General features: G+C 29.7%; 2 protein-coding genes and 1 long non-coding RNA gene across 4 annotated transcripts in view; 1 reads left to right on the top strand and 2 right to left on the bottom strand.

Annotated features, from left to right (window-relative positions):
* LOC131950825 (mitochondrial dicarboxylate carrier) lies at nucleotides 1–12,993 on the bottom strand. 2 transcript variants are annotated; one of them, XM_059313040.1, is made up of 9 exons: nucleotides 12,815–12,993; nucleotides 7,961–8,062; nucleotides 6,295–6,414; nucleotides 5,725–5,885; nucleotides 5,182–5,223; nucleotides 4,802–5,009; nucleotides 4,252–4,332; nucleotides 3,991–4,047; nucleotides 1–2,926 (listed from the first exon to the last, which is right to left on the bottom strand). In XM_059313040.1, the coding sequence occupies exons 2-9, from the start codon at nucleotides 8,060–8,062 to the stop codon at nucleotides 2,828–2,830; spliced, it is 870 nt and encodes a 289-aa protein (XP_059169023.1). In that variant the 5' UTR covers nucleotides 12,815–12,993; the 3' UTR covers nucleotides 1–2,827. The 2 variants fall into 2 exon arrangements, with proteins under 2 accessions (XP_059169023.1, XP_059169022.1); XM_059313039.1 differs by having other exon boundaries at nucleotides 7,961–8,067.
* On the top strand, nucleotides 7,605–19,527 carry LOC131950826 (uncharacterized). Its single transcript, XR_009388339.1, has 3 exons — nucleotides 7,605–7,702; nucleotides 17,371–17,471; nucleotides 19,453–19,527. It is a non-coding gene; the product is annotated as an uncharacterized LOC131950826 (long non-coding RNA).
* The window catches only part of LOC131950824 (bifunctional heparan sulfate N-deacetylase/N-sulfotransferase 4), a 19,763-nt gene continuing 11,188 nt past the window's right edge, over nucleotides 17,670–26,244 (bottom strand). The window contains exons 5-13 of the mRNA XM_059313038.1: nucleotides 25,231–25,416; nucleotides 24,981–25,109; nucleotides 23,952–24,134; nucleotides 22,702–22,798; nucleotides 20,525–20,648; nucleotides 20,182–20,356; nucleotides 19,705–19,875; nucleotides 19,400–19,509; nucleotides 17,670–19,118 (exon numbers count right to left, since the gene is read on the bottom strand). Coding sequence (XP_059169021.1) covers nucleotides 18,893–19,118; nucleotides 19,400–19,509; nucleotides 19,705–19,875; nucleotides 20,182–20,356; nucleotides 20,525–20,648; nucleotides 22,702–22,798; nucleotides 23,952–24,134; nucleotides 24,981–25,109; nucleotides 25,231–25,416 — 1,401 coding nt within the window. The 3' untranslated portion in view covers nucleotides 17,670–18,892. The remainder of the gene's footprint in view (nucleotides 19,119–19,399; nucleotides 19,510–19,704; nucleotides 19,876–20,181; nucleotides 20,357–20,524; nucleotides 20,649–22,701; nucleotides 22,799–23,951; nucleotides 24,135–24,980; nucleotides 25,110–25,230; nucleotides 25,417–26,244) is intronic.

Consider the following 26,244-nt stretch of genomic DNA (forward strand, 5'->3'; position numbering starts at 1 on the left):
CCCACCCCCATATATAGTGATATGAATACTGTAAATATTTTAAGCACTTAATGCATGAAGCATAAGGATAATTTATTTGTTCTGGTCTTAAAGTACAAGTTGAGCTAAGAATTTGTTTTCAGAAATCTTTTGACAACACCATTTATGCAACAAATACTGACCAAGCTTATTGCAGATTTTATAAAACTTGGTATCTGATTATAAAGAAAACACTGAATCTTATAAGTTTTATCTTTTAAAATACAAAGTACCTGTTTAAAGAAGTGGATAAATGAAACAAAATTTGTTATCCCTATTTTTAGTACCAGTAAATTGGGAAAGTGCAAAATATGCATTACATTAAAAACTTCTAAGTTATTAAGTCTTCAACCAGTACAGGAAAGTATGTTTACTGTTGCTAAAATCAAATGAGATATTTAATAAGCTGACCTAAATAAGTAACTAAATCAAATGAAGTTAATAAACAAGGGACATATTCTCAAGAATAGAACAAAAACTGTTTTTAAGTTTTGACATTGTCAGAATGAATAATTAAAACAATCAAAAAATTTAAAAATATAAGTTTTTTTTTTACAAAATAATTTTGTACAACATTTTTGTTGTTCATTTAGCTGGTCTAGAGGTCAAAACACAATTTCTTGAGTTATTTCTAGATTGTCTATATGTCAACACAATGCCCTATAACAAGGTATCAGTAGTAAATTAAATTCAAACTAGTATTTAAAAAAAATGAGCTGTCAGTGTCAGGCTTATTTTTTATTACACATCATAATACACGCTTGTATTTTTAAAAATTTCCCCAACGAATAATAAGATACACCACACCACTATATTTAATGGTAATTAGCTTTAGATATTATTAATTATATCCCTTCATATGTCGAGGTCACAGAAAGAAGTGAACTCTACTTCAATAGACCTTCAGGTTCAAATGGGAACTTTACTTTTATTAACTATAGTGTTATAACAAGTTGTATAAAATCTTTTTTCAAACACTAGTGAGGCTTTTATTATAATTAATATACTGCTATAAACTATATTCAATACACAAAACTATAATAATATTCTATCAAATAAAAACGGTAATTTTTGTCATGCTTGAGTGAAACTCAAAAAACTAAACTGGTATTAGTTAATTTGTAGCACCACTTTTACATCAATGTTCTAATATAGTTATGAAATGCAATTTTTAAACTTTGTGTTAGTACATGTGTTAAGTAAATGAAATGTGGTTATTTATTACAGACAAATATGTAACACATACTAGACACTAAAAAAATATTCTATAAATGGAATAACTATCACTCATCATGTTTTCTTTACTTAAGTAGCACTTTTCTAATCACCAATTTCTTGCGAACCACTCACAATGCAAAATGTTAGTTATTGTTTACACTCAAATACTATCTAACAATAACAAAAAAGTTACTCTTGACATTTTTTGTTATAGCTTCATTTTGTTAAATTGAATATTTATTTTTAGCAACCATTTCTTAAGTCTTGGTTTCTGACAGAACAATAAAAAAAATATAAACAAATCCACCGGTACATCTAATGTATGAACTATGAAAAAACAATTGGTATATCTAATGTATAAACTATGAAGAAACCAATTAGTACATCTAATTCAAAACCCTGAGATTGTACTTTGTCTGATTTTTATCAATCTCCCCTTATTGGTCACAATAGACAAAAAAAGCAACACACACACTTTCATGGTCAGGCTAAACTCAGTTTTCAGCAAAATATGACAGTTTGTTATTAGGTTTTAAGTATAAGCATTCTGAAGTATAGAAAAAAAAGTCAATAAACATTCATACTTGGCCCAACAGACAAATGTATTAGAAATCAATACTATTAATACTAGCATTAAGAGATGGCAGTGAACATGTTTAACATAATGAATATTCTATAAGAGGAGAAACACGCCACTGCTCAAAGGATGGTAAAAAAAAACACTAAATGAGAGCCAGACATGAACCTACATCTTTTTTAACAATATACATTTAAAAATATGTATATCTAACAGATCATAATAAACAAAATTTAATTTATAAATGTAATAATATGTTTGTGTTACAGACTGTGCTTAACCTTGTACCAGCAGTTTCTTTTAGCATTTCTGGTTAACCTGTCTAAACTCACAGCCTTAAATCACAAGATACACAATTTTTTATATCTGCAACAAAGATCACAGCTATTTTGTGAACTTTAATAACACAATATAAATTATTTAAGAATATTTAAAAAAAATTAAAATGGTATTTACAAAAGTATAAAGTAATTAAATCTGTTGAATTCTGCAACAATAGTTATTTCTAACATTTAAAACATAAACATATAATTAAAAGAAAAAGTAGTGAAACAATTTTGCCTGAATATTAATAATATGCTGACCCTTAAAATTAACATCTTGTTTCAGTATTTCTAAACTGTCTGCATCGAAGTCACTTCACATTTGTTTTAGTTTACTACCCTTAGTCAGCAAAACTACATTGTAGTAACACAAACTGATATTAAATAATGATAACATGTATCTTTACAGCCTGAGATTCAATTGTAAATCTTTTCTTAATATCTTTAACATAAACTTAATGTACAGAATTTCAGAGACCGCACATGTACACAGTAATATATGTATTGATGTAAAATATATGTTTACAAAGCCAACAAAGTTGATTAGTAATTTAAAAAAAATTAACAAAAGTATTTCAACACATTCTGCTGAGAAAACTTGTCTCTCAATGTAAAGTATAATCTTTTTAGCAAATACTCCCACAACAGATAGAAGAAAAACAAAAGAAATATATAAGCTGTGAGGACTAAATCAGGCAGGGTCATCACCAAAGTTTTGGCGAATTTGCTCAAAGAAAACAAATGTAAGTACGGTGTGTGGACCCAAGCGAACAAACGCTGGAATAAAACCCTGAAAAAAAGATAAAATACCCTGATAATGATACAATGTAAACTTGCTTAATATATGACTAAAAGTATGTTATGGTGTTGCTTATATTTTGGCTATATACTGAGTTTAGTAAACTTATGAGTAAAAGTGGCAACACTTATTCTCAATGCTAATTAGGAGGATTAAGAAATTAATTTGAAAGATGGCATGAAGTATTTTAAAAAATGTTAGTTATTATTGACACATCCCTATTTTCTAAGGCTGTTTTAATTTTAAGATAAAAAAATGTCTAGCTTAAGGCTGTTTTAGGCTGTTTTAAGATTTAAAAAAATTTCTAGTTTAAGGCTGTTTTAAGCATTTTAAAAATTTCTAGCTTAAGGCTGTTTTAAGGTTTAAAAAAATTTCTAGCTTAAGGCTGTTTTAAGCATTTTTAAAATTTCTAGCTTAAGGCTGTTTTAAGATTTAAAAAAATTTACAGATTAACTTTTAAGGCTGTTTTAAGATTTAAAAAAATTTCTAGCTTAAGGCTGTTTTGTAAAATATATATTCTCTAGTTTAAGACGGTAAAATAAAATAAATTTTTTCTAGCACAAGGCTGTTAGTAGAATAAAAAATATATTTTGAAAACAAAAATTGAAATGCAACACTTTAAACAAAAAATAAAATAAAATCTTCAATATCTAGCATAAAGGCTAACAAAAATATAACTCCACACTGCATCAGAACTTTGAACTCAGATGCTAACATACCATTGTCCTACATCTAATTAAGATTTATTATATAGAGGGCTGCTGTTGGTAGATGCTCATAGGAAATTGTAGATTTAATGCAATCTATATTTTACCTGCTGCTTTCCTGTAATATATTTTCATTGGGCAAAAAGCCGTGTGACACATTTTTTAAACCTTGTGTTTTCTTTTTAATTCTTAGTAAAATCATATGCATAAACAAAGATAAAAATAAAGTTAATTATCCAATACCTGGTTAAAATGTAATTCAAGATGTTCTAGGTCACATTTCAGGTGGGTTTTTTTCTAAATATTTTTTAATGCTAGAAATAATAATTTAAAACTTTTAATACATACCTTAAAGAATCCTGTAGGTCCATTTTTACCAATATCAACAGCACATGACATTATACTCTAAAACAATTCACAAAATTTTTTAATCAATATACATGATAGGTAGGCCTACAGTTTATAACAGAGTTTCAAAGGGTATATAATTTCTTTAACTATTTTTATAAGTTTAAAATGTGTGCTTTTTGCAATGATCACTGCCATATAAGGATTTGAAGTCCATTTTTTTAAACATAATCAAAATGTGAACAACTATTTATTAAATACCTTATAGTATCCACTTGGAGCATTCATCATCCTAGTTTTCATCACGTCAAGAGGTTGAGTTAATAATGTTGCTATTGTGCCCTAGGTAAATGTCATTTGAAGTTTATTGTTCAACTATTAAACAGTTGTATTTCATAATCTTTAAAGTTTTGAAAACAAATCATGAAAACTTATCATTATTTAGACAAACTTAAGAAATAAAACAAAACATGATGATGTAACTTTTTTCTGTAATAAATTTTAAATGTATGAAATAAAACAAACTTGATTTTTTTTTTCAAACGAATGCAAACTCGTGAACAAAAAAAAATATTTTTTTACTTAATATCTAGTTCGTGTTTAAATATGAATAATAGTATTTTGATAATCATGGCTGTTTTTTTATTTTAATTACTCTATCCCTTTTTGTTTGGTTAGGTTAGGTTTGCCTGTTGCCCCTCATGGGACATAGGCTGCTGACAAGAGCTTTTCAGGCAACTCTGTCACAGGCTAGTCTCTTCAACTTATTTGTAAATTTAAAAAAAACTATGAAAGCCCATAAGATACTCACTGCAAGTGTACTGGATGTTAAATGTAGAACCAAATTATCTTGAAAAAATCCAGACTTGAGGAGTAAATTTTTTAATTGATCATAGCAGGCCAGCTGTCCAACAGTAACAAGCACAGCTCTTGTGCTGGCCATGGTGGCACCATTAAAGGCCTTGAGGGGACCTTCATAGCGCACCACTTTGTACAGTCCATCTATAGCATGCTTGTAGCTGTAGACAGGAACATTTAGACTAAGTTACATTTGGAGTCTAAAATATATTTTTTAATGCAATAATAAACATCAGACATGTAAGTAACCTAACCTTAACATTTTGTTATTTTACACACTTAATCAAACAAGGCGAGTCATTACACATTTTTTAAATTATATCTAATACCCACTTTCTTCTCTCTTCTTTTGGTAACTTGACATCATTTTGCATTCTGAAAAACAAAGTGAAAACTAGCTTGGCTTTGGTAATAGATCAGTTCTAATTAAAAAACCAATGATTTCTAAAGAACTTCAAGCAATAAAACCAGTTGGGCTGAGTAGATATATCAGTTTAAGAAGGTGTTATATAACTACTGATAATTTCATTATTTCAAGATTTATAATAATCTACATCTTACTTTGAATGACTTATTAGATGATAGGTCTTTATCTTATCTTGTATGACTTACAAGCCCATGTGTACATCTCACCATAAATGATGTACAAGCCCATATGTACATCTTACCTACAATGATGTACAAGCTCATGTGTACATCTTACCTTGAATGATGTACAAGCCCATGTGTACATCTTACCTTGAATGATGTACAAGCCCATGTGTACATCTAACCTTGAATGATGTACAAGCCCATATGTGAATCTAACCTTGAATGATGTACAAGCCCATGTGTACATCTTACCTTGAATGATGTACAAAGACGTGTGTATCTCACCTGACATTGATCAAGTCCGCAGGGGTCCCAATGAAGCCACCAGCAGCCCCAGCAAAAGCAGCCAGACCAACTTTTTCATAAAATGGCATGTTCCTTCCATCTTTGGTCAATGAAGTCTTCACAGTTTCATAAATTGCAAATCTAGTCATGGAGTATGTTAGCTGAAATGTGATAGTATTACATCCCTTATATAATACCTTATAAAACTACTGCTCTTTTAAAATTTATCTAGAATAACACTTCTATAAATAGTTCATGATCCACTGATATTCCTATTTTAACAAACTTAAAGTAAATATCCTTGAATTTTCTTAAGGTTAAAGATAGAAGACATTTTTTTTCACTGCAGTATGGTTTATTGCTCTTCATATAGGGGCCTTCTTGATGTACATAAAAACTGACTTTATCATTTTCACAAACAGCTCAAGCTCAAAGGGTTGTTTTATTGCAGTTTAAGAAACTCTTCAAGTGAAGAAAAGGAGCCTTCTGTTTATCAGTTATTGATTGACCCCACGTGTGCTACACCTGACCTAGTTGTCAGACAAGCTGACATAAATTTAGCGTGAATACCTGTCTGCAAACAGAGGCAGAGAGCCCATTGTAAAGCCCCAGTACCCCGTCATTTTTAACCACCTTCACAGCCATCTGAAGCGAGGTTACCTTAGACCCCTGCTGGGTCTGTAAATGTACCTGGCCAAAAGAAAAACATTTTGGTGTCAAGCAGTTTCAGTATTTTTTCCCCACACAAAAAAATTGCTACCTCAACGGTTTACCTCAAGTTTTAAAGTTAATTATGTCACCACAACAGCTGGTGGTTCAAGGACTAGATTAGAGTAATTTTATTGTGAAAGGGAATTTTTTTAAAAATTACAATGATGTGTTGCAGGCTATTTTTACAACCTTCACTGAAGCCAATTAAAAAGTTTATATTTATGGGAAGAAAAGAATAGTGTAGATAGTATGACAAAAAGAAGAGGGTTTAGAAGTAAAAACAATATTCTATACACTATGCTACAAATGATTGTGACAGTAGTAGCATAATGAAAATATGTAAATTTTTAAAAATGATACAGCTATAATGGGGCTTATAGGCATATATGGTAATGTTATTCAAAACAGAGCTAGTTTTATTTCTATGATAATTAGATGCTGCATCAGCATATTGAAGGAAACATGTTAGAATAAAAAAGAATTGTCAACAACAAACATTGTATAACTGTCAACAAACAGCTAGCAGTGAATAACTGTCAACAAACAGCTAGCAGTGAATAACTGCTGTCAACAAACAGCTAGTAGTGAATAACTGTCAACAAACAGCTAGCAGTGAATAACTGTCAACAAACAGCTAGCAGTGAATAACTGTCAACAAACAGCTAGCAGTGAATAACTGCTGTCAACAAACAGCTAGTAGTGAATAACTGTCAACAAACAGCTAGCAGTGAATAACTGTCAACAAACAGCTAGTAGTGAATAACTGCTGTCAACAATTAGCTAGTAGTGAATAACTGCTGTCAACAAACAGCTAGTAGTGAATAACTGCTGTCAACAAACAGCTAGCAGTGAATAACTGCTGTCAACAAACAGCTAGCAGTGAATAACTGTCAACAAACAACTAGCAGTGAATAACTGTCAACAAACAGCTAGCAGTGAATAACTGCTGTCAACAAACAGCTAGCAGTGAATAACTGTCAACAAACAGCTAGCAGTGAATAACTGCTGTCAACAAACAGCTAGAACTGAATAACTGTCAACAAACAGTTAGCAGTGAATAAGTGTCAAGTAAAACAAACTATAGCAACACGTGTAAAATAACTTTCCAAACATGTCATCACTTCTCAGTGTCGCAGTATGTTAAGTAGGTGTTGGGGTCAACTCAATTACCTAAACTTACAAGCTGTGTGTAATATTACTGATGATGATTATAAGTACCTAATTTGTTAACACACTTTATTTTAATGAGCAGCATCTCATTGATAGGGTAAAGTATCAATTATACTTAAGTTTGACTATACTCTTTTAGATATTAATTACACTGAGGGTGATACAAAACTATTTAAAGTTTTAAACTGTTTTAATTACAAGTATAACTGCAAAGTAAAAAACAAAACAAAAAAATTCTATTAAAAAAAAATTAAGATTTACAATTTTTTAAAAACTTAGACATTGTCTTTAAAATGACAAAAAAAAAACAACTAAGATAGTAGTGGCTGATTGAAGATAAATGATTAGACTCTACCTTGAGTAGGTCCAAAGGATGAGTGCAGCATGCAGCCATGGCACTGGCTGTCCCACCAAAGTACCACCTGCCTGTTCTTTTAGTTTTGTCTACACCAACCATCTTCACTGTCAGCAAAATTATCAAATATTTGACACAAATTTTAAACTGTCACCTAGCTTATCAAATATTTGACACAAATTTAAACTGTCACCAAGCTTATGAAATATTTGACTTAAATTTTAAAATGTCAGCAAGCTTGTCAAATATTTTAAACAAATTTTTATACACTAAACAAGAAACAATGGAGAAAGTTGCTGCACCAGTGAACTCTTTAAAAAATTCCCTGTCTTATAGTTTCTAGTCCAGGCTTCTTTATCTTAGTAGTGATAAGAAATATCTAGCCTTGAAACTTTTAAGTCAGAAAGCTAACATAAATGATGGAGACCTGTTTACTAGCCACAGCAGTGACCCACGCTGACCAGTGGTCATCAATACAGATAAGCTGTTTAAAGATTCCTGTTAGGTCACAGGGTGAGCCTTACAGATTACTCAAGAGGAGTGGAGATCTAATGTTTGTGTCTGAAAGTACCAGCTACGAGTTCAAAGTCTATTTGATTACCTAGACAATATAATATGAATGGTTAGAATAACATTTGCTGAAGATAATAATAGTGATAAATTTTGTTTTATTAAATCCAATTGACTAATGTAAAGAAGTTTTGAGGAAAATTCATTGTACTGTGGTTTGTCAATTTAAAGCACACATTGCATGCACATAGGTACATTTTCTAAACTGACTTATCAATGTATGACCACTAAGGTGGACCAGTATTTCAGGCAACACAAAACAAGTAGAACAGCTAATGTTCATATTGCTAGCATGGTTCATACTGGGAATACAATAAAGAGAGTAAATCAAAATGTATTAAAAGTTCAATGACTACTCATCAAGTATGTATATTAAACACAAAAAATTCACAAGTTTACAATACTGTTCTAATAGCAACTGATAAGTCATTTCCTTGTGGGAAAGAATAAAGTTCAGATTACATTTGACAGAGTGGTTCAAATTATTGGAGAATAAACTTGAGGAATCCAAAACTATAGGAAGAAAATATAGCTGCAGGCATTCAAGTGTCACATATCATAAATAATTTGGTTGGTTTTAAACAGTGATCCAAATTATTGTCTGCAATAAATACCACCCCACCAATGTTAGCAAAGTGTCATCTTGACTCTTTGCTCTATAAGGCTTTGACATTTTTTTATTTAATGAAAGGATGCATTGCACTAGGGACATAATCCCTTTCTTAAAGTGATGTGGACACAGGAAAATATAACCAGTTGCCTTAGGAATAATGAAATGGTTTTCACTGCCTAGTCTGCTAATTAAATAATGGTCAAATTTATAAATGAATTTCACTTTAATTAATCAAAAGCTGAGAGAGGCATTTGACTTATAGAGAACTTGCAAATATTATATAACATGAAGAGAGATTGGGGTGGTTTATTAATTTGTTATTTTCTGCAACATAAGGGTTGTCCTCTGAGTCTTCCTATCCTCTCTCTTGTATCTTATCTTGGGTGATCCAATATTTCTTATAGGAATTAAAGAAATCAATCTATAGCATAGTATTTGTGTAAAGTATTGTTTTATCTTGAGCACCATCAAATGGTCCCTCCAAATTCACCCTGTTGAAAGGACTATTCACAAATGGGCCCCATTGATTCAGCTTTTCAGCTCTCAAAAAACGGCTCCCATTAATATGGCTCGAGACAAATATTCTCCCATTGCTTATGCTCCCCAAACAACGGCTCCAATAATTAGAACAGACAAAAGGGCCTCCATTAATGAGGCTCTTGTGACACCACGGCTCCTGGCTAAACAGCCCCATTCAGTGACCCCTGTCAGCATAATTCTTTATCAATCCACCTCAGAGTTGGTTTGGTTTGCCAACACAATTAGTTTACACAGTATGTATGTATCCCTTGCAGTAGCATAGCAAGGGGGACATATGTCCCCGAGCGCCGACCGTAGGGGGCGCCAAAATGGGTTGGAAAAATAAATTGAAAGGTTGAGGAAGTGCAAATTGAAAGTTTGAGAGGGGGGGGGGGGGGGGTGAAAAAAAAATCTTGAGGGGGGGTGCAAATCGAAAGGGTGAGGGTGCAAATTGAAATCTTGAGGGGAGGGGTGCAAATCGTGTTTGTCCCCGGGCGCCGGGAAGGGTCGCTACACCTCTGATCCCTTGGTTGGCAGATCTTACTTTTATATGATGGAGAGGGACAGGGTGACACCCTCAGATAGATACAGTACAGGGTGACATCCAACTTAGTGACACCACTGGTTTAAACAAAAGCTCGTAACATGCGTTGACTACACAGTATTCATATTTAGTTTATAGTTTATAGTATAGGGCAGGGCCTAATAAATAATAGTAACTTAATAGGCTATAAATACTTATTACATTACTACTAACTAAGCTAGTTGACTAAAGGCAAAGGCCAATGTTAAAATAAATCTACAATAGAATTAGATCTAGTCTAGAAATCTATAGTCTATACTATTATAGGTAATCTATCGTTTTGGGTACGTAAAATCGCCCGCAGCTATTAATGTACGAAAACGTTACCTCCTTGTCAAGGCTGTAATAGAAGTATATTGTGATATGTTTGTGTCAAATATTATAGATAAATGGATAATAAACCTAAATCAATGGCTAAATATATCAATATAGGCCAGAAATTAACTTTAAACAGCAGTGTCTGCAAGTAAGATTTGCTATATAAACAGCAGCCATTTATAAAATAGAGTGACTTCCCCCTGAATCTCCAGCTATAAGTCTATAAAAATAAAACTTTGACAAGATGGCTGCTATTGTAAATGAGCATGGTTGCATCTATTGGAAACATCGCTAGTGTTCATTTATTACTGAAAAGTTTTAATTCAATTGTTTGAATACAGGTAGATCTACATAAATGAAACAAGGAAACATTTTTGTATTTTTCAAAACATAAATCCTCCTCAAAATGTGAAATAATTATTAAAATTTAAGGAGTCACCTGTCTTTCACATTACTAGTCGCGGGCGATTTTATTTTTACGTACCTAAAACGATAGATTACCCTATTTAATATATTCTATAACTATACTACTCTTATACTCTATCTATAGTTAATTAAAATTTAAAATTAATAGTAAGCCTAAAATAAAAAATTCAATATTTTAAAATTTAGTTTAAATTTATTTTATAATTTAGATTTTTATTTTAGACTAGAAGAAGACTACGTATGAACTATGATTATTTTATTTGATTATTATTATTTTAATAAATTAATATTTATACTACAATTAGGGATTTTGGTAAAAAAGCACTAATCATCATATAAAAATAAAAATTACATATTCTTGTAGAGCTCAACAAAATGAAAACAAAACAAAAAAGATTTTCTGTCTAGCTCAAATAGTTTTTTTTTTGCGAATTTTTTTGTGAGGGGTGGAATCCCCTTACTTTTGCATTGGCCAATTGTGACAAGTCATGGTATACCTGAATAAATTGAGCATAGTTATTTTAATTGCAGTTGTATTTTGTTCATATTTGCAGAGTTTAGCTAGAATGATACATAGAACTTGTAAATGTTGTTGAAATGAATAAAAATAATACAGAACTTATATTTTTGTGTTGGCTTCCTCCCATAACCCCAAAAAACTGTGTGCTGCGCAAATATGAAAGCCATATTTTATATAAATACAGCAAATGAAAGAACTACAAAGTTTGAAATCTAAAGTAATTGACTTGAACACTGTTATGTGCATATAATATTATAATTGCCTCATTATTTTGGGCAGGTGAAGTAGAGTCCATCTTTAAGCCATTTTGTTATAAAACTGCTGCGCAAATATGAAAATGTTTCTAAAGCAATATTTTATATAAATACAGTGAATGTAAGAACTACATAGTTAGAAATCTAAATGACTTGAACACTGTAATGTGTATATAACTGCCTTGTTATTTTGGGCAGGTGAAGTAGAGCCCATATAAGCCATTTTGTAATAATTTAAATGAAGTTATCAGATCAATGTTTTTATGTGTGAATAGTGTATGGATTCTGATTTTCAGCATATAACTATATCTAAGGGTAAGTAGAACTTGAATACTTAAAATTACAGTTAGCACAATGCTAGTGTATAGCAACAGACAGGTAACCTAGATCTAGGTCTGACTCACATTGTCAGTCTAGTCTGACAAAATTGGATTTTAGGAAAAACATTCTGCAAAACTAGAACTAGAGCTGAAAAAATTAAAGATGGGTATGTAAATATATTCTGAAATAAAAAATTAGGAGATTTGTTTGCACATTCCATAAGAATGCTGTTGTTAGTTGATCAAACTTAAAGGCCGGAAGATCGGGATGAAAAAATATAACAATGGTGGCAACGCGACCTACATACAGTGACCACCTCTAAACGAGTATATCTAATGTCAGAGTCAAAATATCCAAAAACAAATATCATTTCCACATATATAAGATATGTCTGCTCAGTAATCTTCACTCATCTAGAATAACCTTTTAAAAAATCGTGATTCCAACGTATTTGAAACTAGCCTTCATACAGGGGGAAGACCAAGGCAGAGACAGCGTGCAATCAGATCGCTAAGCCATCAAAACAATGGGAAAACCATTCTACTTTTCATTTAACATTAGGAAATGACCTTTTAAACTTAATTAATTACCATAAATTAAAAACTTATTAGTATGCAAAACCAAATCTCGTGCGCCCGGTATCAGAAAGTAATGGGCGATTTCGGGTCATGTTTTTACCGCGATCTCGGCCGATGCCGACAAGCCTACTACAATCAACTACAATGCATACCTTGTAAGTAACTGGTCTAATGGACCTTGGATATTTATTCTCACTTCTGGTTGACAGATTAGAAACTTTAAGGAAAAATTCGGTCTCAAAGTTAAGTCCGTAACGTTACACTAAACACAAAACAGCTTAACTCAACATACAAACAATGCACGACAATGTATATAAAATACGTGACCTCGAAGCAGGGGGTCATAGGTAAGAAGTTGACCTCAACTCAACATAACCTTTACCTTCAAACGGTGTTAGCAAAATATATCACACTGAATAATATAACGCCACATACTATTTAGTGCATTTTAATCTAGTTAGCAACGTATTGGGAATCTTTATATAATATATATATATATATATATATATATATATATATATATATATATATATATATATATATATATATATATATATATATATATATAATAATGTAATCTAGGAAATAATAAAATAATTAAGCTTCATTTCGTCAACACAGGTGAAATGTTGAATTGGGAATAGTTTAGTTAGTGGGGTAAAACCATTGTGCTACAGTGTATACCACATTTTAGATTAAATACTAAATAATTATGTTAATTTCTGAAACAAGGGAAATTTCAAATATTTAATTATATATAGATCTATTTATTTTGATTCCATACATTACACTTGATAATTTTGTAAAGTATCTGTACTTGTAGAATCTATATATAATATTATACATAGAGAATTTGATATATGCTCAGAAATAATAATTTTTTAAAACTATTGCACTGGTGTAAGAGAAATTTTAAATGAATATTTAATGAAATATTTAGTTTTAAAGAAGAGTTGAGAATATAAAACAATATTTTTATTATTAAAGTCTTGAGGCTGAAACAGTATTTTCATAAATGAGTCTTCAAAATAGTAAATGTTTTGAATATTCTGTTTTTCTTGTGATTCTTCCAGTGACAACACAACAAACCATATTTGGTCACTTACATAAGCTTTTATTATTATATGCTTTTATTTAATTCACAATATCTGTTTGTGGATTTGTGGCAAATCTTGTACCTCAATTTTAACCCATTTCTAATGCAGCAATTATCCATTTAATTTTTTTCTACTGAAAATGCAAGAATATTTAATTTCATTGTAATCTGGTATTAAATTGGTCATTAATTTTTAAATAAAAATGACTAAATTCAATAACAAAAAGGGGAGATAACAAGATTAAGTGCTTACTGTTTGTCTCAATGGTTGACCAGGAGAGACCACAACCTAATAAGGGGCAGATAAGGTTTTTGTAGACATTGCAAATACTGAACAGGTTTTAAAGCAAAAAAATTTAGTCTTAAGTATTGTTGACTTCAGTAAGAACTAACAGAATGCAAAATAAAATAAAATAGACCTACTAATTGTTTTTAAAACTTAAATATTGACTATAAATATATTTTTAATTTTAAAAATTCATCATTACTAAAAAGTAGAAAATAAAACAAATCTAAAATCTAACTTTCAGTGCATTTAAAACTTATTATTATTATTATTATTAACTTATTATTATTATTTTTTTTTTAAATTTAAACTTGTTTCATTTGAAATTCATTTATGATGTTTTCTAACACTTTCACTAATGAAAGTGCACTACAACACACTGAAACAATGTTTAATGTTGGCCTACTTACTGCCTAGATGTGAAATAGTGTTGTTAAATGAACTCAAATCTGTGTTAACTTGACATTAAGTACAATAAACGATACAAGTTTGCCTTCATTTTAAAAGTATTTTAATTCAATAAAAGTGACACATAAAATGTTTTACAATTACATCTGCATAAACACAGCCATGACTTGATTTACCATTTAGATGGCACAGAATTTCTAACATGTGTATGCAACCACTAGCAAACAATCGTATATAAACAATTATTGTTGATACAATGAAAGTTTACATTTTTATAGGGATCAAGAGAGTGGTTTTAACATCAGATCTTATCATCTTCTATGATCCAGGGACACAAATGTATTATTTTTCACGTGGCTACTTCATTTACTATACACATGAGACAAGAAAAAAGCATCAAAATTAAAATTTAACTTGGCATAATAAAATGCCAATAAACAATCAAGAAGAGAAATATTGTAAGAAAGTTAATAAACGAAATGAACTGTAGCCATGCCCCTCATCAGTTTATATACTGTGTAATTAAAATATAAATATGTAACCCTTTTGTACATTATGTAGATTTCAAAATAAAACTGAAAGGTGCACTAATAATATCAGTATTATTTTATGTTATAAAATCTTGTGTATCATTGTCTTAATGAAATAAGATGATCTAGTAATTCACTTTTTAGACTGAAAAAGCTAATAAAATTAGTTGCAAGTATCTTGTTTAATTTTTTCCTAACATGAACATTTGCTTATTTTGATGAAAGCTGAAGTATAATTGGCTACAATAAGGAAGACAGCAATATTTTGTGAGAAAATAACAAGAGTCAATATTAACTAATCCTTAGGGCAAAATTTACTTTACAACAGGAAATGTAAGAATTAGCATGATGTTATGGCTCATGTAAAAATGAATAAATACATTTTAAAGTGATTTGTCATGAGATAATTGTTCTAACATGCTCTTTTCAGTTCTTATGCTTTAAATAAAATTATCTACAAGGTGTAAAAGCACATATTTTACTTAAATTAAAAAAGAAAATTTTTTATTAAGAAATGTTATTTTTGATGTATGAGAAATCAAAGAGCAGTTAAAAAAACAACCAATACAAGTCTGTATAAATTTAAACATAAAAAATAAAAATGTTCATACAGCATTAACAAGCTTTTATAAATGCACTAAAAAAAGCAGAAATAAATTATTTTCTTTAAATATGCTAACACACCACTATTAATAAAACTATATTAGAAGTGTGGAGAGAGGAGACCTGATATATGGGCAACATCTGGCCCCTCTCATCTTACTGTCCAGGAATTTTGCTTGGATTTCCAAAGGGCAATCACCCAATGGTCTACCAAACTATATATTTATATTTGGAGATGAGACTACACAACTCTTAGCTATTTCAAAACATCATATAATGATCCATACTTTTTTTTAAATGTTCATTAATTATGTTGTATTATTATAAATTATTATAAATCTTTTTATTTTCTACTTTTTAATGCACACATAAAAGCCGAATGATTTAAAATCATTTTGATTGATATATTTTCACTTTTTATTCAGAGAATCCGATAAATAAAAAAATGCGCACTGATCGAGAGCATTGAATGTCTGCAACAGCATGATTCTTTTTTAACATTATATAGTAATCTTTAATTAAATGTTTAATAAGTTATTAAACAACAAATTATATAAAAGTTCATGTCACAATACATTGTCATTAGAACTTGACACATACAAGTTTGAATTTAACTGGTTCTGTAGCAGTGATGAGAAATCAAGTTCTAAGTATTTTATCTAGTACATATGAGATAATCTCAGTTACTTTAGTCCTGTGAATTGATTAAGCTGTAGCCTTTTTTTACAGGCAGATATATAAAATATGTATTTGCATTTGAACCTACTGCTACTGCTTGCAACTTTCTTTTATTTCTTTATCTTATATGTGGCCAATAATAATCTTTTATAAAAAATACTGGGCTTTAAAACTTTACACAACTGTTGAGGGCCTAACAAAGAAAGGAATATTTTTTTAAAACTTTATTTTAATGGTTTGTCCTAAGAATATGCAAACATTGCTTTTTTAATAATGTAAGTTTTATCTTTTATATCACAATCAAAAGAAATTTTTAAAAATTATTTTAGTAACATTTTTAAAAAAGTGTAAACTGTGATCAAGATGAATGCATCAAACCCTTAGGTTCTACTACACATTATATAAGCAATGTGTAAGTTTCAACTTGTAAAAGCAATCACAGTAACATAGTTTAAAGACTTCATGAAGTTCTAGTAATCAAGCAAACACAAATTTTTAAGTACATTAAAAAGCCAGTTTTTAAAAATGCCAGTTTAAGCAAAAAGCTAAAATTATTTTTTAAATTTCATGCAACAGTAAAAAAATATTACTTGGTGTAATTTTTCCCCACTTTAAATATATAACTACTAGTTAAAAACAGCTAATGCTTTCTGCAATGAATGCTGGCTAACTATTTCTCCTAGTTATATACCAGAATTGCTAGATATTGCATGCTAGGTGAGGTAGATGGCCATTATGCATACTACATAAACTTTAAAAACTAAATACAACTATTCAGGTATTCAAATCAGCACCTTATAGGCAAGATGTAGCATAGTTGTGATCAAATGTTATTTTAATAAAGCACTAACATGTTTTGATATATTTGAAAGAAAGTATTGAGAGAAATTATAAAGCAAAATTATAAAAAATATAACTTTGAAAACTGGTAAATTTAAGTGGCAGTAAAAATTTTGAAATGTATTTTTTTGGTCAGATTGTAAAAAGTAGGAAAAAATGATATGTAAATTGTCTCAAAGCCTAAAGATGTAATTAACAAAATATTTGTTTCTTAAATTATGTTTTTTATACATTTCCTTCACTAGTAAAGAACTTATTTCTTAACAGCAGCTGTAAAGCAAAAATGTATAATTTGATAAAACAAAGACATGAATACAACAAAAGAAAAAGGCAGTGTTGGAGAACATGGAGTCACAACCAGTGAACAGGTATTGGAAGTGTCATGTCATAATAGTTGATACACATTTTTAGAATATTCACATAAAAATAGAAGCAATAAGTATTGTTCAAGCATCAAACAAGTAACAAGTCAGGTAAATCTACAATTTCGTACAGAAGTCTTAAAACAGTTGAAAAGCAAACACTGATTTGACACATCAAACTTTACACACCAACACACACACACAAACAATTATATATATATACATATATATATATATATATATATATATATATATATATATATATATATATATATATATATACACACACACACTTTGTTTCATCCATTTGGCTGCAGTTAGTATTAATGTCTTCTAGCGTCTTGAGATTTGTAACTACTGAACTTAGTTTTTGTTTGAAATAACACTTGTAAAAACACAAAATGTAGAGATTGCTTATGCATGGTTGTTCTTAGATTTTTTAAAAAGTTGTTTAAAAATGTTAGACCGGCAAGCAAGATGCCATCTTTGGTAAAAGAACCCACTGATGAACTAGAAACTTATTATCTGCAACTTTACTTGCATTATAAATAAAAAGCTATCAATTAGCAATTGTCACGGAATACAATGCTAACTGATTAGTTTAATGAATTTATCTTTTGCTTAATAAATATATAACTATATTTAAAAAATGTAAATACAAGAAAGAAACCAGTAAAAAAAAAAAGAGTCTTACAAGAACTATACATTTAATTCTTTTATCATCTGATTTTTTACTCTTCTGTTGATATAATTTTAATAAATTTCACATTTTGTTTAATTTATATTGGCAAAAAAACATGACAAAATATATCAAGTTAAAAGTTCAAGTGCGAATTATTTTTGCTATCTCTAGGAGTATTTTAGAATTTTAAAAAACCACGGTAAAATATGATTTCTTTTGCATTCCACTTTGAAAAGATTCAGTTATGCCAATAAATAAATATCTGTCACTCAAAATACAAACTGCATACAAAAAATGCAATCACTATATATACAAACATTTACAAATTTGATTAGGTCTGATAGTTTAAGCAATTTAGTAATGCTGAGAGTTTGTTGATTTATGAAGCCATGATCCCCTAAGAAAACACAGGAATGTATGATTTTAATCATTTTTACTTAAAATGTGTACATTAATCCAACAAAAAGAATCACCTTAAGACTACATTGAGATCAGACAGCTGCAAATAGTGGTAATCTTACTCAATGTGTCTTGATATCAGAAGGATATTTGTAGAAACTGTCAGCAAATTATTTGTTATCAAACACTTCTATGGCTAATTTGTTCAAAAACATTTATAATAATTGATAATGCTTAAAACAAAGCAAAATTAACAGTAAGTTGGAGTCAATTTGTCAACATACTAGACAATTGCGTATAATAAAACAATTTAAAAATCGTTGTTTCATATTGATAGTAACGTTTTTTAAACATCCACATCCTTTAATTCATTCTGTAGCCATTCAGGCATTTCTGTTTCAAAACTATCAAGTAACTTTGATAAATTTAAATTGTGTTTTTTATAAAAATTTCTCAAATGTTGCTCAGATCCATGATCCATTGGTGGATATTTATGTCCTTTACTCTTTCCTAAACATTTATTCTGCTTGTTACTCAAAACTTGGCAGAAAAAGCCTTTTGTTGGATCATACCTGAAAATAAAAAATAAATATAAACATCACTAGAGAAAAAAAACATTTGCCTTTCTTTGTGAAGAAACAAAAATTATATTTTTGAATTAGATTGGAACTAGGTAAGCTCAGCTTTTGGTCAATATTAAAAAAATTGAGCAAAAGTCTTTTAAGGAGAAATCAAATTTTGATTTATTAACTCCTCATGTAAAGCTATATAAGAGTCAGGTTTATAGTTCAAGTCTATACTTAGAAAAAAAATTACTGATCAGAAAAATGATAATTTAACTTTGTTAAAATACCTTAAGTGTTGACTATAATCCATATAAGGCATAACATGTAGAAATTTTTGCAGGAGGTGCATTACATTGACTGGATCATTCCGTAGCTCATCACTATGGACAATGTGAATCTGGTGGCCAAAAACAAATTTAGATATGTTAATATTATGTAGCTTAGTAAGGGAAACTGGGACTTCATATGACACAATAAAACCATTTTAAAATATACATATTTTATAAATGTATATATCAGGTGATACATTTACACATTTTTCATAATTAATAATTATTTTTTATCATATTTAATTTTAAAAAGGAATCTTTACTTGTTTTGCTGGGAAAAAATCCAACCATCTGACCAAGTGCTGTGCATATAGGCCAGGAGTTAGACATCTATTTCTTAGTGCTCTCAAGTTTTGTGAAGCCATATCAGACGCACTAATCACTTCATAAAATGTATGGTTCAGTGCGGTTGGGTCATTATGATTTCGCATGTGCTAAAATAATAAATGTAATGGAAGTTTATTTTCAGTTTTTGTAATACACAATAATAGTCAGTTATTAGCTTAGATTAATGTTGTCTTAAGCACACAATAAATTTGAATGTTTTGATATGCGCTTAACATTGCAATGTGTAACTGTGGATTATTATCTGTTAACCATTACAGCCCTGGGGAATACACTATTTCACTTTCCTTCACTTATGCCTTGTTTAATTATAATCAAATGAGTCTGATAATTTGTTACTAAATGAAAAACTCAACCATTTCTATTTAAAACAATCTAAAAGGGAGAAGTGTTACCTGGTACCAAGAATAAGCTCTTTTTGCTGGATTCATGAGAATTACAATAATCTTAGCTTTTGGAATTAAAGCTGAAATTCGTTTTGGAACCACTTCACTTTCAAAGTAATTTGCACTCTTTTCAAAAAGTAAAGTTGAGTTTGGCTTTATATTTTGAGGAAAATATTCCATATACCTAAAAAAACAACATCATGTTTGTATTAATCAAGTATAGAACAAAATGAATTGTGTGGGATTTCTTCCATACAAATATGTTAGAGATTATGTTATTTTTAACTGAAGAAAACTAAGATTTTAAAGTAAACAATCAAAGCAAACATAAATCAAACTTTTAAAACCTCACCAATCAAGACCAAGGTAGTAGTTGTTAGTATTGAAAAACTGAATTTCCTCAAAGCTTTTTGGGCTTGGCATATTGCTCATGATGGCTGGATGTTGTGACAAGAATGAATATAAAGCAGTTGTCCCTGAAAAAGTTAAAATATTTCAAATAATAAACATGTAACAATTTTGTTTCTACAACCCTACATAATGAAAGGCTTTCAATTAAATGATTTAAAACAATTTGCAAAAAGTTAAAATAAATAAAGCAGGAATAAACGTTTTTGTAAATTCTTAAAAAACAGTAGGGGAGATGCACTTTCAGTGCAATCTGGCAATAGAAATGTGTTTTATTAATTTTTTAAATACTTAAATTTTGAAAAATTGGAATAGAATCGAGTAGAAAAAAAGAATGGTGTACCAAATGAACGTAAACATTTGTGCACAATTGAGAGGAAAATTAGTACTTTATAAAGAATCTTTAAGTTAATTAAACATCTAAGTCAAATTTTATGTCATAGTGTATTGTCATTGAGTCTTGACCACGTGTAAAAGTTTTGAAACAAATCAGTCTGGTAGAAGTGATATTTTTTTAGCAATCGTAAAGTACAATCAAGATAAAATCAAGAGAATAATATCTTAAACCTATCGATAAAAATGCCATTCAGATGTTATCTGTCTTTTAGAAACTGGAAATGAGTAAAGTTTTATTTCCATATAATGGAGGACACTCAAAATATGAAATTAATCCAAGTATAAGATCTTATATAGGGCGGAAAACAGATCAAATTCTAAAACGTCTATTTTTAGGGTAAATTTTCAAAGTAACAAATATTGACATATTATATATCAATTTTGTTGCTTAACAATCGAGGAATTCAAAAATATATAAATTAATAGCACTAGGCATTTACATCACATTCAAAATGTAGATTAACCACACTCACGCAAATGAAAACTTTTTTTTTACATCTCAATGTAGTGTGGTCTAAAAATCCACAAAATTCACAATGTCAGCAACATAATAACACAAAAATGTCACCAAAGCATAAACGTATTTATAATTATGTCTAACTTAACAAAATATCCTAGTTTATAGCCTATTTCTATAAGTTATTCTTGAAAAAACAAACTCCCATTTAAAATTTTTTCAAAATTTTGGCTTTAAGAAACATTATGGGGGCAAAATCTATAACTGAGTTAAATATATATAAAACATAATTAGTAAAATATGTCTATAAGCCAATTTTTATTACATGGCTAATTATAATTGTTTAGTATTTTAAACATTAATTAAAAGTTACAACTGTCCGTTGCCTAATTCAAATAGTTTAGAGTAAGTGAACTGTGTATTGGAGCCAAATAAGATTTGGTCATTGGTAATAAACAGAATGTATAATTAGAACTGGTCCATAAACCAATTTTAAAGATAGATGTAGTTATAATGTTATAAAAGAAATGGCTTAAAGTTAAAAAAAAAAAGCTTAAATTTAAAAACTTTGCTATTTGCAGTGTACTCTAAGTTCTCTTGTTTTAATGATAAGTCAAGTTTTACAATGTGTGCGTGAATAAAGCGAAGATCGATTGTCACGACAGAAAAACGCTAAAATAAAAAACACTTCTTTTACAAATTTGAATAGATTTCACTAAACTGATATCAAAATACATGCCGTGAAATAAACACCTACAATTTTTATCCCCAAAAAAAAAATCTGCTTTACCCACGAGGCAGAGGTATTGTATTTCTATGCGTTTGTTTTTTTTTTTCACATAAAAGATTAAATATTGAAAAAATAACTTTTTCTTACATTTATCAATTACAGCATTCATTTCTTAAGGTAAAAAATCGATTTAAAGCAATCAAATTAGAAAAAAAAAATTTTCAGCAACAAATTTTTAAAGTACATGTTAAGCCAATATATAAAAATATATAAAATAAAAATATATTTAAAATTTTGTCTACCTAGCTTTAATGATACTAAAGTTATCAGCTTTTGAGAGAGACACGGTAGCAAAAGTAAGATTTTCCGGCCCAAAAAGTTTTTAGATTTTTGCACTATGACAATGCATCTATTTATAGTTATATTCCGTAAATGAAAAAGTGGGGAGGTGTAAATTGGCGAAAGCTAATACAATTTCTTTCAATTCACATTGATTGAATAGAGTAACATCTAAGATTTATTTGTTGTGCATAATTACCAGTTTTTTGAGGCCCCACAACAATGAAATGGGGTAATCTATCACAGGTTTTGTTTTGAGGCCATATACTTAAATGGCGATAATAGTCGCAAGGATTCTGAAATAAAAGTGTGAAATAGGGATCAGTTGATTTTTTTAAACAATCGTTAACATGCACATTCAACAAAACTGAACATTCGGAACATTTCACATTTACTTTTTAAGGTAAAAATGTCATATTTGTGTGAAGCCTAAGACATTGTAAATTTTTTTAACCTAAAGTAGTCAGCTTAAGTGAACTACATAAAAATTTAATATTCAATTAGCATGAGTTGGTGGATTCAGAACACGATTACTGATGTTGTCATGAGTTGTAGGTACGTCATAGACCTCACTATCAACACAATCACAGGGAAGAAAGTAAGGTGTGGTTTGGGTTGTGGAGATAAGTGTGGTGGAAGTGTCCATAAAGCTGCACCTGTCTCTGCACATTTCTGTTTCATACATAAATACTTTTTTTTTTTTTAATCAAGATAAAATAACATAATGAATCAGCTATTGAGTTTTAAGAATTTTTTTAAAAAGTCAGTAAGCATATTAACCCTTTACAAGCTTATGCACCGCGATCTTCCGAAAAAATTTTGAGTGGTACAGTCCAGTGCGTCCACAGTCTCCCTACAATATATAGTACACTTATTTTTGCGTATTAGCGGAAGTCTCATTGATAACAAGATTTTGAAGATACCGGCGGAAGCGGAAAATAAAGTTTCATTTACGTTGTTAAGATTTTTTTCTCAAAATTACGGGCAATATAATTAGTGAAATTAAATCTAATTAAAATGCCTCTGACGTTGAATTGGGCTTTTATTGAGAAAAAAGTACCTCCAGTGACTAAGTTGAAATTTTTTTAAGCATTTAAAATATAAATTTTATAGAACTAAAATTATAAGTAGTTTGTTTACGTTTTTCTAGGATTCATGTTACTTTTATTAATTATTAAGCTATTTAACCTCATACATAATAAACTTGGACCATTTTAGTGTATATTGCTTTTTATGTAATTGTTTTAACGAAGTGGTTATTCTTTTTAAAACTATTTTTAAAAAGTGCTGTGGTTGAAAAATGCATTGTCTTTTCGGCTGGCCATAGGGGAAGTAAAATAGTTTTCATGCCTAGGCCGGTAAATGATTAATAGTGATATTTATCGTTCAACAATTTAAAAAAAAAAAAAAACAAATCTTGCATCTCTAGAAAAAAAAAAGTTTACTTACTGACCAGAGTGGATCTTTATCTAAAGGAAACATTTCAAAATATTTAAGTCCTAGCTCCAATGGTGGCAAAGAAATTAATTTTAAATTTGTCCAGCATCTGATAAAACTGACTAGACTCTCAAGCATGTACAAGGCCAGACGGTCATTGCCGTAATTTGATAAATGTGTCATGAAGATGCTAATCTGAGGAGAAAATTGTTTATCAAAATATTTGTTGAACTTTATGTTAAGTTGTACAGTGGTACCTCCAGATACAATGTAACATTGATCATATGTCAAATTTTTCACATATCAAAGCAATTATCTCCATTATTCAGGTTGTTACAAAAAGCCATGAATCAGTTCCAGACCCCAAAATGCCACCCAGTTCTTTTAGTTATGTATTTTTTATTTTTTTTAAATGTATTAATAAATAACAAATGTTTATAGAACATAATAAAGGAGAATGTAAAGAAATAAACTGGTTTTATAAAATGTGATTTTTTTGGAGTTCAGACGCTGGCGGAGGTGTAGGAGATGGAAGGCGGTGCTTTGTTCACTTACTCTCCACAGTGCTAATGCTAAACTCTTTCAGTCTAATTCACTTACTTGTTACATACTAAGTACTACACTTTACCCCTAAACATAATGGAACTAAAATACACTTAACATAGTTGGACTTGTATGCTACTTGATAATGTATTATTAATTGTGCTTAATATTCGTGACTGCTTTTCTCTGCCCGTTGCAGTTTTTGCCACATTTTACTCACTTTCACATGCAGGTCATTTTAAACAAAACCTGGTTAGGAAGTGTTTTCTTCCTCCATAAAAGAATGTTGAAGGCTAGTGTCTTTAATGCATGATCAGTGGCAACTTTTCGGGGGTTTCCTTACGATCAACTATGAAACCCTCGGATCTGGTTCCTTTTATTTCTTATTTTGCTTGTAACTCAAAGCAAAAAATATATACATTTCTTCCTATATTTTGATTGAACTAAGCCTGAATTAAACATTATAACTGTCTTGTTTTATATTGCTTTAAAACTTACTGGTGTTGTAAGTACTGTTTGGAAGATTTCTCCACCTTGAATGCTCAAATCTAAACCCTCCAAGCCACCTCTAAAGTCAGCAGCATAAACAGTAGTTGTAAAAAGGCCACATGTTTGACGAGGTAGAACCTGAAACATTGCACATTCTCTCCATGGTAACTTTATTTAAGATTTAACTTTATTATTTAAGTATATATTTTAAGCTACTAATTAAAAACATAAAAAAGAGATAAACAAAAAATCTCTGTACCATAATGCCTTTATGTATGAAGCCTCTTCTTTTCCAAGCTGGCATAAGCCTTGGATACTCTTCTGTACTTGTGGTTTTAACACCCCAAACCTCCTTCCATGAAGAATATAAGTGATCATAAACTGGATATACACCCGAATGATGAGGTGATACTGCATACTGACCATATACTTGAATATCATTTTCCTTTTAGATAAAATGGTATGAAATACTTGATTTTAATTTAAAGGCACAAAAAGAGGCAAGTTGTTGAATAATTCCATAGTTGAAGAAAAACTTGTAATAAAATTTACATTTTTTAGTATATCATTAGTATACAAGAGATTTTGTTTTTTTAGAAGTTAGCATCATTTAACTTAAACAATTTTTAAATTTTATTTTAATCTAAAATACCATACAGCGCATAGAAAAATTTTGAAAAGTTTAAAATATAACAAAAAATGCTTCCCACTATGTCAAATTTGTCTTGTAAGTAAGTAAAGTTGGCACAACATATTACTGCAATAAATTTTTAATTGACTATTTTTTTAGATAGATTCTAGTATACAATATTTTGTTGGCTTCTGAAATTGATGTCTCAGAATGAAAGCATATATAATCAAGATAATAAAATCAACCAATGACAAACAGAATTAAAATATAAAATGTAAAAAAAAAAAAAAAAAGGGGGGGGGGGGGGAATGCCCATTGAAAAAAAAAAGATTTGTCAATTGGTAATATAGAGTCCTTTCATATGACGTCATGTCCGTTCGTGATACCTACGCCCGCCGCCACAGTGGTGTACACCAGACGTAAACACAATCAGCTGTTCGCCAGCGCTGGACGTGTTCACCAGCGCTGGACGCGTTCACTGTATGTAAAGAACCGCACCCGCGGAAAGGGGAAAATACGTTAAAAAACTTGAACTCTTAGGAATTGAAGATCCTTATACTATTATTGACAGTTTCGTAGAAAATATAAATATGTGGACAAAATTTCTAAATAAAAATACTGTTAGTAATACTGTTTGCGTTT

The sequence above is a fragment of the Physella acuta genome, unplaced genomic scaffold (assembly GCF_028476545.2).
Source record: "Physella acuta isolate Inbredline_101_S28 unplaced genomic scaffold, ASM2847654v3 ptg000781l, whole genome shotgun sequence".
NCBI classification, from domain to species: domain Eukaryota; kingdom Metazoa; phylum Mollusca; class Gastropoda; family Physidae; genus Physella; species Physella acuta.

What these genes read in the sequence shown, in the direction of transcription:
- LOC131950825 (XM_059313040.1), bottom strand. Translation starts at nt 8,062, where the DNA reads ATGGTTGGTGTAGACAAAACTAAAAGAACAGGCAGGTGGTACTTTGGT. An exon ending in ATCCTTTGGACCTACTCAAG is followed by an intron (nt 6,415 to 7,960) that starts GTAGAGTCTAAT and finishes TCTTTTGGCCAG; the next exon opens with GTACATTTACAGACCCAGCA. An exon ending in CTCCAAGTGGATACTATAAG is followed by an intron (nt 4,048 to 4,251) that starts GTATTTAATAAA and finishes GAATTGTTTTAG; the next exon opens with AGTATAATGTCATGTGCTGT.